The 17,173-nt window shown below is 33.4% G+C and overlaps 1 protein-coding gene across 2 annotated transcripts in view; it reads right to left on the reverse strand.

The window, feature by feature from the left end:
- EPHA6 (EPH receptor A6) overlaps window positions 1–17,173 on the reverse strand; it is a 959,072-nt gene that overhangs the window by 149,302 nt on the left and 792,597 nt on the right. For both annotated transcript variants that reach the window (XM_054481297.2, XM_063661446.1), the window contains one exon: window positions 12,891–13,016. In XM_054481297.2, the coding sequence (XP_054337272.1) occupies window positions 12,891–13,016 (126 nt within the window). The remainder of the gene's footprint in view (window positions 1–12,890; window positions 13,017–17,173) is intronic.

Below are 17,173 nucleotides of genomic sequence, written 5' to 3' on the forward strand. Positions count from 1 at the left end.
TCTTATGCCTCTAAGGCACTCAGAAGATATGGATGATGCCATTTGAACACAGTTATATTATATTAAATCATTGTTTTTATTCACATAAGTACTCAAATTAAAGAACTGTTTTCCTCTTACGGTGTTGCCTGATGATTATCAGATCAGGTTTAAAATACATCTCATCCTCATTCAGTTCAAATCCAAACTTTTAACATTTCCCTTGAACTTTCTTTTCCTGTTATAATCCTTTGTTGTTAAAACATCACCATTCATCTAGTTACCCAGGTTTGAAACCCTTTTGTGACATTGGACTTCTCACTTTATTAAACCCTTTCTAGTTCATAAGTTATGAAGTTCTGTTGATTCTACATAAAATCTATTGCCACTGCCCATATTCTGCCTTTGCTTTCTCTTGCTCAATAATATTTTACTGCTTTCTTTGCTCCTATCTGGTTCCCCATTGTAAGCTAACTCTTGCAAAATCATTATTTTTGAACATTCAGTGATACGAAAAATTTTTTAAAAATGCCTACTAGGTAGCAAGTACTCTTCTGGGTTCTGGAGACATATCATCAATCAATATAAGATCTCTGCTCTCATGGGATGTATAATAGGAAGGGCACTAGAAATAGTTAAACAGTCAATTAGTATAAAGGGCTAATGCCTCATTCCCCTATTTTGAGACTGCATTGTTTATTGCAGAATTAAAGTCTAAATTGCTTGGTAATTAAGTTCATTTACAATCTCTTCTCTACCTTCATTTCTAGTTTTATCTTTTACTTCACCCTATTCCCATATCTCCTGTTTTTCAACTAATCAAGGAAGTGAAAGATGTCTACAAAGAGAACTACAAAACACTGCTGAAATAAATCAGAAATGAAATGAATAAATGGGAAAACATTCCAAGCTCACAAATTGGAAGAACTGATATCATTTAAATGGCCATACTGCCCAAAGCAATGTACAGATTCAATGTTATTCCCATCAAATTACCAACCTCATTTTTCACAGAATTAGAAATAAATTATTCTAAAACTCATATGGAACCATAAAGAACCCAGATAGCAAAGGCAATCGTAAGCAAAGAGAACAAAGCTGGAGGTATCTCATTACCCAACTTCAAACTATACTATAAAGCAACAGTAACCAAAACAGCAGGGTACTGGTACAAAAACAGGCACATAGACCAATGGAAAAGAATAGAGAATCCAGAAACAGCCACATACCCTAACCATCTGATCTCTGACAAAATTGACAAAAACAAGCAACAGTGAAAGGACTCCCTACTCAACAAATGGTGCTGGGATAACGGGCTAGCCATATGCAGAAGAATGAAACTGGACTCCTACTTTTCACCATACACAAAAATTAACCCAAGATGGATTAAAGATTTAAATGTAAGAACTCAAACTATAAAAATCCTGGAAGAAAACCTAGGAAATACCCTTCTTGACTTTAGCTTTGGCAAAGAAGTTATGGCTCCTTTTCAATTTCTCTCGGTGACTCATAATTTCCTGAATATTACTTTACTTGTACCTTCCTCTCTTCTTTGGAAGACTGCCTTCTTGTTACCTCTACTTGACAAAAATCGTGTACTTAAAAAAAAAAAGCAGCTTAAATATCATCTCCATTGTAAATTCTCCTATGAATTTCTCTGTTTTAGGAAGTCTCGATTGTTTACTTTCTCCTCCCTTTATATCTCAATCAATTTTAGAACACTTATGGTACAGTATTAACGTTAACAACATAGGTTTCTGTCTCCCATTCTAAAGTGGCCTTGAACTCAGGACTAAATGCCCCGTTCTTCTCTATAAGGTCACTATCTAAGCACAGAGCTAGGCACAGAGTAGGTATTCAATTTTATATTTTTTGAGTTGAATGTCAGAAGGAACACACACATAAGAATGTTCTCCAAGAACAATTCCAGACCTACAAAAGATTTACTGAAATAACAGAATGGCAAATTAATAATTTTTAATCCTAAATTAGTTATATTATCAAAACTATTGTTTTGAAGACAGAAAAATTCAAATTTCAGCTTCACTAACTAGTAGTTGCATGATCTTAGGGAAGTTATTTTAGCTCTTTCAGTTTTTGCATCTATAAAATAAGAATAATATCATGTTCTACATAAACTTTTTGAAATAATTGGATGAGAAAATATATAATTAGCACAATGTTTGTCACTAAAATGTTGATGTCCATCTACTTTCCTTTCCTTTTGTGCATAGGTATCTGCTTCTGTATTATTATGTTTGCACACTATGTCACGAAAAGTTTAAAAAAATAGAAAATTGTTATGTTTTATTGCAGATTAGTATTGACATGAAAATTATTTTATCATCTTTGGCTAAGTGAAAGTAAAATTATTGCTAGTTACATGTTTCATATGATGCAGTAAACTTCCAGTTTTAGCACTAAAATTCTTGTGTCCCAGGCAAACTAAGATGATTGGTTACTCTACATTTTGCTCACCCAGCACAGTACAGTTGAAGTTGTAAGATTAGAGTCACCTAGCCTGATATTGGAGAGGTTTTCCCCTTTGGACAAGTAACCTTTTATAACTCACTTTTCAACTCACTGTCTCTGTTTCCTCATTTGAATATTATATATTTCTCATTGGCATATTTTAATTCCCTCATTTGTACATTATTATTGATTTTATTATATATAGGTATATTATTATAGCCTCCTCCTTAGGGTGGTGAGATGAAAAGGATAATGTGTTTAAAACAGAGAATAGAACCAAATACTGAATATTGAGTCACCCAATTACAGCTAATTAAATGAATGGCTATATGTTGAGTATTACATGTTACCTGACTAGATGTTGAATCCTAAGCTAAGAAGTGGTTTGCAGAGCTAATAAGGTTCATTAGTAAAATGACTAGTGTTAGTAAATTTAGGAGCTCTCTAGATGGTCTCAAAGGTCCATTTAAATCGTATATGCCTGAAATTGACAGGTTTGAAATTGCTTTAATGAACAAGACAGTTTCTCTTAGGGTAGAGTAAAACAATTTATATGAGTATTTTCCTATTTTAAATAACATACTATAACATATAATTTCTTAACAATAACATCTGCTAAAAGTAGGTTCTTATTCCCGTTAACAATCTATGTTGCATCTTCTGCACTCTGTTTACAGATTTTTGCCTGTAACATGTTTTATGGTTAATCTAGAATTGACAGTTTTAATCTTAGAGCGATTTGAAAACCCTCAGTTTATATAGTCACTATGATGATTCGATTCCATTTTCCCCCTTAATTTATTTCATTTGCTTTTTAAAATTTAGTGGTAAGCCAAATACCCTTGGAAAAATGCTGAAAAAATACTTTATCTAGTGATAAAAGAGCTGAGCAAAAATTAGGAGAGGTGATCCGCATTTATGAAAATAGTAACATTTCTTAATCTAGATTTGTTAGAGTAAATGGAAGGTGTGAGGCTAGAGAAACAAAACATGATTTTCCTGCCGGTTCCAGAGAGCAGTGGCATGCCATCTGCATCAGTTGACCTCAGTAATATTCAGTGATGTCCTTCTTCCTACTAGAAATTACCATATAGGCAAAAAGGTTTCTTCTTAACTAAAAGTGTCTTGTTAACAATGAAAGTTACTGACAAATTTGCCTCATGTTGGACTGTTTTTACTATAAGATACTAACCATATTGAAAAATTTTAATAACAAATGAGTTTTTAAGAATGTCTTTCTTGATTTTGTATTACATTCACATTTAGAAAAGTAATGGTGATATAACAATCAAAAGCATATCTTTGGAAATTATTTGTGATTTTTGCTTCCCCAAAATTATGAAGGAAGTGGCTACGTAATAATTAATAGTTGAATTACTATTAGGAAGCAATAAAAAAAACACAGCAAGGAATTTTCACATCTTGAAATACTATATAATATCTAAGTTCAAAACTAAATTAAAGTACATGTCAAATAAATAATTACATGCTGCTTTAGTTCTTGGTTTTCTTCTTTAAAATCTATTTGTATAATTTAAAAATAGATACTACTCTAAATCAGCATGTAGGTAAGAATAATTTTTTATAAGTTCTTCCATGTGCTAGGCACTGTTCTATGAGCTTTACATGTTTAAACTCATTTAATCCTCATATTGACCCTTGTGGCAAGTGTAATTATTAGCTCAATTTAACAGGTAAGGTTACTGATGCACTGAGAGTTTAAGCAACTTGCCTAAGGACACACGGTGAGCAATTGGCAGCTCAGGGGCTTAAAGCCAGGCAATCTGGCTCCAGAGTCTGAATGCTTGGCCATCTCCTTATACCCCAAAGTAATGCTTGTCTCCACTAGTAATTTCAGGAGCATAAAGCATTACTCCAAATCTCCGTGTCTTATCCTAGAAACATCTGGAAGGGTATTATGAACTAGGCACTGTGTTGCTCCCTGGGATATTTTGTTGAGAAATTCCAGGATTTTAAAGGCCTACAAAGCTGTAAAACGTTCTATACAAACAGGAAATATGTACTAAGGACACTGGCTGAAAAAACCTTCAGATTTTGCTTTCTCAAACATCAGTTTATATTAATAATCTTAAGGTTCCATTAAAAATAAGTTTGTTTTATATTATATTAATATTCTCAAATTTGGCTTAAAAAGACAAGGCTTAGCAGTTGAAATTTCAGTTGTAAGAGGCATATATGGGAACATTTAAGAGCAGCAATGTTATATGCTTTTGCAAAAACTCTGGGGAAGACACTAGGGAAAGTGCTACATCCTGAATATTTTAAGAGAGTCCCTAAGCTTTTGGTAGAAAGCATCGTATTTTCCAGTGGTATTTCAAATGCTACGCTTTACTTCTGGCTTGAAAAATGTCTTATTATTAAATAAATGTTCAAATATTTTGCTTTCTGCTTTTCTGTATCATTCACTGTCAAAAGAAAATTATTAGAAAATTTAAAAATAAAATAAACCCCTAAACAGAGTATATTTCTTGTATTCTATGTAGGTAATTTACAGAGTGATTTTAATTATAATGGCAAAAACATTTGTTAAATAGTCATATATAGGACATAATTAAACCACTGACTACTTTCCTTCCCCACACCCCCAACGCACCAGGCAAGTAACTATTTATTTCTTAATGTTTTCTGCAACTCTTCCAAGATGTTTAATTTTTAAAAAGTTCAGCTTTGATAAATGCACTCTCTGTTAAGACCTCTGCGAATAGAAATATGAAAAGCCAACGTGGTGTCATAGGGCAGCTTCCACTGTGATTTGTCCTACAAAGCAAAACAATGAAGGCTGAGCCAACACATGTTTTACAGCAGGGCTGGTCTGTCTCCATGTTAGTTATATTTTTAAGTGGTCCAACATCCCATGAGGGCATGTAGGCTATCCTGTGCGGCTCAACATGGTTCTCTGGAGAGGAAGAGACAGCTGAGCAGCCTAGTTTCTTATTATCTTCCCAATTAAGGTGAAAACTCACTTACAGAAAAATACTAATCAGCACAAATAGTAAATACTGATTTACATGGAGACTCAGCTAACTTAGCAAGCCATGGAAAGATTTTCAGAATTTTTCTTTGTAAGAAGAAAATGATTTTGAATGCATCTTTTGAAAGTGCTGATAGTTTCTTTGAATAGGACCAAAATAAATGGCACAATCTGTAATAAGAAAACATGAAGATCTCTAGGGAGTAGGTATGTTCTCAATGGAGAATTTAAATAGCCATACATATATAGAGTATCTATTTTTAAGATTCAAACTTATTCAAATGATATTAAGATAAAAGAAACATTTATGCTAATAAGAAGGCTTAGTTAAGGCCAAAGGCTAGAACTATTTAAAAATTCTGAAAATAGAGAGGTGAAAAAGAACTACTAAAAAAATCTAGAGATTACTTAAAGGCTCTTTTAAGATTTTTCATGTCTTTCTTGCAAGAGAAAAATAGAAATTCTCTTTGTAATGCTCAAGAGCTTGATATCAAATGCATCATGCAGCTTTTTTTTTTTTTTAATGCACTGCTAGTCTTACACAAAGATGATGCTCACTTATGTCAGTTAAGCATGACTTTATATATAGAACATTGAATTCTTTAGAACCAGGGGTTCTTTGTGTGCAAACTTTCGGATGTCCAGAGACTTCCTAAAATTGTATGTAAACACTTACATACATGATCACATGTCCATTTTCTTGGGGAAGAGAGTAGAGCCTTCAATGCATTTTCAAAATCAGGGTTGGGGACGAAGGTTAAATAATGGCTGAGTTTTCACCTGGTTTATAATGAGGAGTCTCATTTTTGGCCAAGAAACAAAGTATAAAATCCAAAAAGAATCTGAGTTCATGACCTGTACCACAGTATCAGAATCATCAGTCCACAGGACTCTTTAAACTCATAAACTCTGCAATAAAGTTTTTATAAACTGAATGTTATTTGAAGGTTTAAATTATACCTTCCATTTTATATATGTTCCCATCCTGATTTTTCTTATTCCAATTGATATCTTGAACTTGCCTTCCTTAAACTCTGTATCATTTTGTAACATACCGTGTATTTCTCCTCAAGTAAGCCAAAGAACCAAAGGATGATGTACATGCTCTTTGGAACCCACTGACTTTAAGCAAGAGTGAGCCACCTGAATGCAACCTTGACATTATCCGGTTAGCTCCCTTTGCATTTGTTGTAGAGTATATCCTAAACAGACATTTTAAAATACTCCTCTAACCTAGCACCAACAGTGTTGCGAATATTTTAGAGGGGTTGAGTTGTGTAACTGGCACTCAATCACTGATGTCACCCTCCTTTGTGCTTTGGTTTGCCGATGTGTTCTGTTTGTCATTCCATCAGTGACCTTATCTTCTCTATCTTCTCCCCACTCCTGAAATAGCAATAATGTTGGTCTCTCACCCACACCTGGCTCAGAATCTCCATCCTAGTTTTATAACAGCTGCCATCTGCAATGTTTTCTTCTGAAGCCTGCAGCTGCGCAAATTTTAGAGGAGGAGAGCTCTCTAGGGAGAACTGTGCAGATGGGTATTAAATAGGGCCTGTATTGATGTTTTTGATATCATCTAAATGGCAAGGAATAAGGAAACTAGGAATTAGTAATCCAGATAAATATTTTATTTTTATTATATTTTATATTTTGAATGATTTAGTCAGGATTTTACTTTGCATATTTAATCTAGTTTTTCAGATTTCCTTTATAAGTAGTTTTGGTGTAAGTACGTACACACACTCACATATACCACATCCAGGGTAATTAGCAATATTCTCAACTGCAGAAATGTCTAAAATATGTACCCTTCAATTAAAAAAGAAAATTCCCCCCCTTAAAGATCTCTTGCTTAAAAAGTACGCCACTGGGGCCCGGTGCGGTGGCTCACGCCTGTAATCCCAGCACTTTGGGAGGCCAAGGCAGGCGGACCATGAGGTCAGAAGATTGAGACCATCCTGGCTAACATGGTGAAACCCCATCTCTACTAAAAATACAAAAAATTAGCCGGGCCAGGGGGCGGGCTCCTGTAGTCCCAGCTACTTGGGAGGCTGAGGTGACAGAATGGTGTGAAACCAAGAGGCGGAGCTTGCAGTGAGCTGAGGTGGTGCCACTGCACTCCGGCCTGGGTGATACAGCGAAACTGTCTCAAAAAAAAAAAAAAAAAAGTATGCCACTGTATCTTATGTTGTATAAACTTATTACAACAATATATTGTTAAATACAAAATATATGCTAAAGAAAAATACTTAAAAATAATTGGAAGAATTTAGTCAATAGAAATTGTTTTGTCATAAGTAAGTAATTTTGAAATGCCAAATTGTGAATTTAAAAATAGTACTGACTTTTTAAAGAATGTCTGAAAATATGAAGAAATAAAATGATCTACTTTGATTTTTCTGAAGTGCAATTTGATCATATTTAAAATGCATATACTTTTCCACTGTTGACTTTCCTTGGCATATTGAGTTTATGCCAATTTTCCTTAGCTTAGTGTACATTTCTCCAAAGTCTGCCACCTAGTCTCATATATTTGCATTACTACTTTTCTACAGTCCTCTATATGCATCAAAACTTGATAATATTATATCCACCAGATCCTAGATTTTCTAGAGCTTCAAACTTATTTATCATTCCTGGCTTACTTACATTCCATTTATAACATCTAAGCCATATACTTTCTGAATAAAAATATTTTTGACTGTATAATAGTGAATACAATATTTTCCCTGACTTTCAGATAAGATTTCACATGAAATATGGAAAGGAAAATATTGATAAACATTGTTAGTGGACTGTAAAGACATTTTAATGTTGGCTGAGGACTGTATGCCCTTTGCTATAGAAATGACATTATTGGATATGTGGTTTATAGAAATCTGGGTTGTTAAACCATTTTCTAACATGGCTACTCAGAGAATAGCAGTGAGGATGTCAAAATGTTTGGTATTTGAGTATAAGGCTCATCCAAATCTCTTTCCAAAGGATAAATAAATAAACAATATTAAACATTATTCTTCATTATATACTCAGTAATTGCAAATATAGTTTTGGAATACCCATGTGTTCATAATTTTCCTGTTATTTGATTCAGAGCAGCAGACAGGAAGTCTCATGCTATCTTTGCCATTTCCTTTGAACCTAACACAAGTCATAAAACAGAGAGAAGCTCAGAGTAAAAATGTCAAAAGAGGTATTATACGTATAGCATTGTACCTAAAGCACAGGCAGGCAAACAGAGAGGGCACCTCAGAAGAATATTCCTTCAATAACTAAAGAGCTTCTACGATTAACCACAAAGGAAATTTAGGGAGATATTCAACACTGATTTTATTCCCTCACAGCTTGTCTATTTCCAAGTCCCACATGCTGCCTGTTTCCTAGTTCTCTCTTTCATAGACTTCTCTTATAATTGACAAAACTTATTAGTTTAAGATATATATTTGAGTTTGGTCACCCAACTATTCCATATATATATATATATATATATATATATATTCCATATTTATATATATATATATTCCATATTTATCTATCTCTCTGTATGTATCTCTATATATCTATAATCCAATCTGGCATATATACACACATATATATATATATATATATATATATATATATATATATATTCCATAGATATATATGGAATTGTTGCTAGACCAAACTCAAATGTATAACTTAAACTAACATAATCCATATATATATATATGAGTTACTTCATTAGTAAAAAATATTATCAAGTCTCACAACTGATAGAAAACTGACAAAAAAAGTAAGCTAAAATTTTGTAGATACAAACACATTCAACCTTAAGATATGATTTGCTGAGTAATTAGCAGATAATAAACATGCCTTTACATCTTATAGGTAGGTCTAATTTTTGAGACACATTGTAATGGTTGCATTTTATGTAGATTTAAGATACTATACGATGTCAGATAGTTATTGCTGAGAAGTGACAGAGAAAAGTGAATTCATGAAATTTCTATATGTTACTCCATCACTGTTAATGCAGAATTTTATTTTTAATGCTTTATTATTCTCCTATTGTTTGTGTATGGCAAACATCAAACTGCCAAAAATATAGAGGATTTGAGTAGAGGTGAAATCTGTCATAATGTGATCCACTAGTCTAAGACTATGTATACTCAATACTCTATGGCATATAAAAATATTCTAAACCACTTTCGAATACTGTTTGACAACATAATTAAGTTAAAGAAATAATTACATGGAGCAAAGAGAGCAAGCTTATTATTTTAGAGAATATGTCTGATAACATATTTAAAAGAGGGACACATTCTTTTTAAGGAGGTAGAATTTGATTTAAATAGTAATAAATATAGTGGAGGAAGACTTTCCTTTAAAAAATAAAATTTTAGAGTTACATCATTTCTAATGTCTGTTCTCCTTCCCCATTCTCTTCTTTCCTTTATTCTCCCCTCTCTTTTCTCCTTCTCTTTCTCTCCTCTCCTCTCCTTTCGTCTCCTCTCCTTTCCACTCCTCTTCTCTGCTGTGATTTCCTTTTTCTTCTTTTTTGAGATGAAGTTTCGCTTTTGTTGCCCAGGCTGGAGTGCAGTTCCACCATCTCGGCTCACTGCAACCTCCACCTCCCAGGATAAAGTGATTCCTCTGCCTCAGCCTCCCAAGTAGCTGGGATTATAGGTGCCCGCCACCATGACCAGCTAATTTTTTTGTATTTTTAGTAGAGATGGCGATTCACCATGTTGGCCAGGCTGGTCTCTAACTCCTGACCTCAGGTGATCTACCTGCCTTGGCCTCCCAAAGTGCTGGGATTACAGGCGTGAGCCACCGCGCCCGGCCTTCTGTGATTTCTTCCTGTATCACTGACTACTGTACAAATGCATTCCGTTAACTGTATTGATAAACTTGCTATTCAATTTTCAGCGAATACTTCCTGGTGTTTTTCTCCATCTGAAACTAAGAATAATAACCCTTTATTATGACCTTTTTAGAATTGAGAAACTTATAAACAGTTGACAACTGTTGCATAAATACTAATTTCAGGCTTGTCTGCTTTCTGGGTCTCATGATTCAATGAATCTGTTATTATAGTTAGTGTAAAATTAAGTACTATAGAAATATTACTCTTTAATAGCACAGTGTGACGTGAAGCACAAAACTATTATATATAAGACATAGTCATGTATCTCTTTTAAATTTGATTATGATAAGTAATTGGGAACTAAATTAGCACTAGAACAGGTTTTTAAATTTCTTGACTGATACAGAAAATGTCTTATGTGACCCTTAAAGTACTGTGACCAATAATCAATTGGTAGAAAGTGAGTTTACTGCTGCCCAGCGGGCATCAACCTTCGCTGAGTGTTTAAAGTGTCATAGTATGGGCCATGGGAGAAACCACTCGCTGCCCTCAAGTTGATGTCTGAAATCTGAAGGGTATTAATTCAGCTATTAGATGGCAAAGAAATACTTTAGTTTTTTAAAAATATATAAAATAATAAAAACTTCTCATGATTACTGCTTCATTCCTCTTTACACAAAATATAAAAAAAAATTTTGGGAAATAAGCTATAGCTGAACAAGAAAGGATAAAAAAATTCTTTGAAATAGTAGCAGTCATTACCAAAAAGTATCACACAAAATGTACAGAGATGACTTATCAAAATGATATAAGCCAGGAAAAGTGTGTTGAGTTAATTTCAGTTTGTGGAAAAAGGGACAAGTTTAGATCTATACATTTTTTATGAAGCAATTTTGTTACACCTGATTTCTATGTAAGTCATGAAAACTGAACTGAGTTTTCTCTCCTATGAAAGCTTGAGGCAAATTTGGCTTAAAGCCTAGAAGAATAGTGCTAAAATGTTCTTTTAGATCCCTCTCTGGAAAGTTGTTTCTGTATGTGTTATAGAACAATCATCTTGCTTCTGTCATTTTCAGTAGCTAAATGACAAAGGTTTTTTGTTTTCTAACAGTGATGTTGAATAATTCAAGTCACTCTTAAACTTCATAATGTCATTTCTGCCAAACATATCTGACTTGACCAAGACTTGTCATTAAGAGTTAAGGGTGAGGCCATTAAACTCTACACAATCTGTTCATCTTCTAAATTCCAGTCACTGAGATATTAATTATATATGAAAGCTACATGTTTATATTTGCAGTTAACTCTGAGAGCTTGGCTTATATAGTTTTTCTTTCTAATCTTTTGCAACAACATCATCAACAACAAAATTTCTGTACAATTGGTATCATTTCTGTCTCTAAGGAGAAAAAGGGCAATATAACACCAAATAAAGTGAAAATTTATAATCTTTTAACTCATGTAATTTTGGTTTCTGCTCTTTCAGTGGTATTCTTGGCTACAAAGTATCTAACCACATCAATAAATTATCCAGTGATGAAGCTAAATGACATCAAAGCATATTTATATGTTTCAATTAAGTAGAAAAGAGTAATTGAAAAGCAAAGGAAAAGTATCAGTGTAGAATGGTCTTAAGACTTGTTGGTATAACTATGCTAACAAGGACAAGAAATGTGCATTGCTGGGATTTTTGTTTTTATTGGATTTCCCAGTCTTTTGAAGTGTTCCCATTACATTGCAGGCTGGGCCAGCTCTCCTGAATACATTGATGTCATAACAATAATTTTTTAGCATTATTATTAGTTACAATAAAAATCACAAGAATTATGATTTTAAAACTCCAAGAATCAATATTTGAATTCCGTTTTGCTAAGACACATATAAAATGTAAAGTAAGATTGCATCCTTTAGGTACAATGAAGGAAGGTAGCTGGATATTTTACTAAATGTCAGGGAAGAAACAAATTGTAATTACAATCATGCCATGGATAACCTGCAAAGTGTTTTAGTAAATTTGAAATTGCATTTTTAAATGTTCAATATCCTATGTTTTGTTTCTCTCAATAAAATATGGCTTTGGTCAGATTGGCATTTTTAGGGAAAAATGCATATTAATTTTTATTCTAAAATATGTCTTTCAGGTTGCTACTTTCTGGTTCTTCAAATCATTTTTTTTCCGTAATGAAAGGATACTTTAATTCTCTATCAACTCTATGAAATTACTCTTTCTGCCGAGAACACTTAGTTTTTAATTCACTTTTCTGGCCAATTCCAAGTGGCAAAGTGTCTGAAGTCCATCCTTGTTTATTCTTGAGTTACATATTTTGCATCTGAAGCTCTAATTCTTACTTAAGTAAAAATTTTCTCAGAAGAGGAGGCAGCGCTATGCGAATTAGTTGCTCAGAGTCCTTTCACTTCCTTTGTGCCATTTTCACAGCATTCAGTATTATAAATATGGTTTCTGCATTTAAGCAGTCACTTACATTTCTTTTCCACAATATATTTAAGCAATATTCATTTTGTATTTGGGGCCTGTCAACTATGAGCACAGTCCTACTGCTGTATATGGTGGCAGAAAACTTCACCTGAAATACCTACCAGCAGGAATCCTGGGGGGCAAAGATCCTCCCCCTGGCACTGGATGCGGGGCCTGGATGCTATTTAAAAACCCTGCCCTCAGGAAGCTGGGGCAAAACGCCTCCACCCCAATGGCCGGGAAGGATCCTTTTAAGAGATAAAAATTGACATTAATCAAAGTCTTCTTTATGGAAAAGCGTTGATCATTTACATGTAATAAAACCTAAAATCAACAAAGACATCAAATTTTACGAAGAAGTTATAAAATTAAAGGGATGGAATGCATTTTTTTACTCCATAAATTTATAAAATCCACTTAGTTTCTTGAAAAGAAAGCTACTCAACTAGTTACAATTAAAGCATCAGAGTGCTAGATACAATTTCTAAACCTACATTTAGAACATAAAGCTGTGCTATGGAATACCAAAATGGATATAATGCTAGTCATTGCTGTTGTTTATTTGCAGAATTCATGCCTACATGAGTTACAGGCACGCAGAAAATAGCCACGATAAGATCTGATATATGCTATATCAACAGGAGCAGTACTTTACTTTAGGTCTATCTCTAACAGTGCTTAAAATAAGGAAAACTTTTACATCATGCAGTAATTACACATTTTTGCAACAGGGACAAGAAAATTGATGTACACAATTATTAATTTGTTATACTTTTCCATTAGGGACAAGACATGAGAGTTTGCAAAGGTAAAACCACATGCTTTTTCATTTTTAAGAAGGATATTGTAAAGTAAAGAAAAAGTAAGCGGCTTGGAAATTTATCCATAAAATTATATAATGAATCATAGAATAAAAGAATGTCAGAACGAAATAACAGTGTAGAGATCATCTAGTTAAAAACACTCATTTTAGACCAACAAACTGAGACCTAAGGAGGGGAGTCACTGCCACGTGGTTGGCAGACTACCAGGACAAACTCTTCCCACCCTAGAATAAAAATAAATCACAAATACATTCTTATTTGGGAGATTGCTATCCTCTGAATATGAGTTAGAAACTCTGCATTTGGAATAGTAACATCATAATTTGGTGTCTTAATAACTTCAAGATCCTAAAATCACTCAGAAGAAAATTTAATACACTTGCACTATCAGTGAATGGGCATCACTGGTAACTGATATGGCCAATCAAAGGTAAATATTGCACTAGAACCCTCCCCGACCCACCAAAACAAAACAAAACAAAACAAGTTACACTGATGATTGTAAGGACTGTATTTCGCTCAAACACTCTGAAATGCCTCAGGCTGCATAGCTTCACATTTTGAATCCTGGGGTCTTTCCTTTCATGCTCAGATTTAGCAAGTTCTGTGTTTGTGAAGAGACCTCACTGTATCTTGACACAAATTCTCCACCAAAAATAAGTTAAAATTTGAGGCTTCTTTGAACTTGGGTCAGAATTAAAGGAACTGGGTACACTATATATATCTTGCTTCCATGGAGAAAGTTATTGGTAAAGAAAAGTTCACATCTCTTAGATCTTCAGAAATGTTTTCATGAAAGAGCAAAGTTACAATGTGTATTTTAACAGGTGAGGCCCATACAGTGTGCACTGGATTAAAGAAAGCTTAGAAAAAAAATTAAATACAGTGAATAAACTAGTTTTGTTGTTGATTTTATGGGGCCTTAGTGTAGGGTTCTGTCAGGAAGAGCTGGAGTCCCTTAAACATTAAGAGACAGGGCAAGAATGCCAAGTGGTAAGTCAGAAAGTGCTCCGAGGTAACTTACAAGGAGTAGTGAAACAAACTTCCTTGTGAATGCATGGAATATTTATCACTGAACACAAAGTTAATATGTGTCTGTGTGCAATGTTTCCCACACAAGGCATTTCCACATTGCAATGTTTCATCATTTTCTGAGATAGCACTCCTAATGAAGGTGCATCACTGAATACCAAGTGGGGTGATCATATATTTATACAGCAGTCTTACTTAAAGTTGCAAGAGTAATGGTATTGTTACAATAGGGAAAATAATGACAACAAATGCAGATTTTATTATATGCTGTGAAAAGCCAAAATAATGCAATTTTAGCTGATTATGGATTTATTGAAGCCAAGTAATAGGAAACTCAGTTCAAGAATATTAGATCATAAAGAAACATAATAGCATAGTCATGAAGAGCAAAGAAAAAATGATACAAATGAAATTAAAGGAAATTTGAAGAAAAACAAAAATATGTAGAGTAGTGGCTCTAGATAATGTTAATATGTTACACATTGAGATTTTTATCTGAGTTTTTCCTGTTTTTGCCAACATTATCCAAACTGTTAACTTAGAAAAGATGCCCATTATTTTAACTTTTTGAAAGAAACTAATACAAATATTATCTTATTGCTATGATTGCATTGATTACTGTTTTTGTTGTTGTGACAGCCTGTCATAGTTAATAGCAGCTTTCATTTTCCTAAGCTTCCTGCATCACTCATAATGTCTCTGCTGTGTTTCTTTACCATGGGTAAAAAAGGTCTTTCATCTATTGTGGCGTCTCTTCCTTAAGGAACTGTCATTTTTCACAGCTGAAAAAACAAATAAACAAAACAGAAGGACTGGTATACATGAATATATATTCAGGTGAGATATTATATGATAGTAATGCCTTATCATTTTTCTCCTTAAGGTCAGTTATATCAACAGAGATTGCATGAAACACTAAAGTAAGTTTTCACAATTTATTCAGGAGAAACAGCAATTCTTTGTTATAATTTCCTTGTTTCTTCATCCACCAGGTGTTAAGTTTTGGGGTTTGATATAAATTAGTTTTAGTCTGGTTTTCCCAATTGCTTAAGTTGCTAACTCTCTCTGCCTGTTTTCTTTTAACTGATTGTGGAATTTATTATTCAATGATATTGTAGCTAAAAAGTAAATGAAATCTAAAATGTGTAGCAGGAGCAATATCCACTTCCACGAATATTTTGTTTTTAGTTATGTTCCGTGGAGTATTTGTTAATATAAATTAGATTTTATATGTAATAAGAGTATTCCTCTAGCCGTTACAAGTTCAAGATATAAAATGTGTCATTTCACATACACTTTTCTAAAACCCTGATTTCCATTCTCTCCTTAGTGCAGTAGTTCTCCACTTTCGTGATAAATTTCCCAGTAGGGAGAGTCACAGATTAGGACTGAGGAAAGGCATTCCTAGTATTTAGTGAGTGGAAGACTAAAGTTGTTGAAATAACTGGTATAATCTCTCCAAAAAAAAAATTATTTCTCAAAATGCTAGTAGTACCCACTGAGAAACGCTGTACGTGAGTAAAGAATTACTATTATTATTATTATTTTAAAAAGGTTGCCAGTTAATAGGTCATGTAACAAGACAGTGGGAAAAAAGCAGAAGCTGACATGGCCTGCATGCTTCCCTCTGGCTTGATCAACCGAGGAAGCATTCTGATTACAGTAAACTGGCCCCTACAGCATGGTTATGCTGTAGTTTTGAAAACTGGTTACTTTTCAAATCATCCTAAAATATATATATTTAATCCGTAATAAGGGGTGTCCAATCTTTTGGCTTCTATGGGGCACATTAGAAGAAGAATTGTCTTGGGCCACACATAAAATACACTAACACAAATGAGAGATCATGAGCTAAAAAAAAAGAAAAAGAAAAAATCGCAATACAACCTCATAATATTTTAAGAAACTTTAGGAACTTGTGTTGGGTCACATTCAAAGCCACCCTGGGCCACATGAGGCTCCCAGGCCACAGGTTGGACAAGCTTGACTTAAACTCTGGGAAACAAAGTATCTTTTAAAATTTGATATTGTAGCAATCTCCCTTAAATATCTCTATGTTGTAAATTAAGGATCATTAAACATTTGTATATGAAACAAACCCGCACATGTATTCCTTAATCTAAAATAAAAGTTGAAATTATAAAAAAGAAAATAAATTTTCACATGTGCTTAACAAATCAGCTCTGAAGGCAAATTGTCAAAAAACATTTGTGTAAAAGATAGCAGACTAACAATGAGCTTAAACTATGCTTCAATTTCATCATCTGTAAATTGAAAATTATAACTGACTTTAGTGGGCTGTTCATGAGAATTAAATGAAGCAAATGATTATAAATATAAACCATTGTTATTATTTAGCAGTCTTAGTGTTTCTTTAAAAAGAAACCTTTAAGCATAAAATTGATAAAATTTCCTAATGCAGATTCCCCCACATACATATACAAACTCCTCATAGAAAAGATTCCCTTCTTTGAAGATTACATATTAATAATTTACTTTTGATGGCAAAAGTTTAATAGTAAGGATAATATCACTGTAATATAAGTGAG

This window comes from Pongo pygmaeus, chromosome 2 (genome assembly GCF_028885625.2).
Source record: "Pongo pygmaeus isolate AG05252 chromosome 2, NHGRI_mPonPyg2-v2.0_pri, whole genome shotgun sequence".
NCBI lineage: Eukaryota > Metazoa > Chordata > Mammalia > Primates > Hominidae > Pongo > Pongo pygmaeus.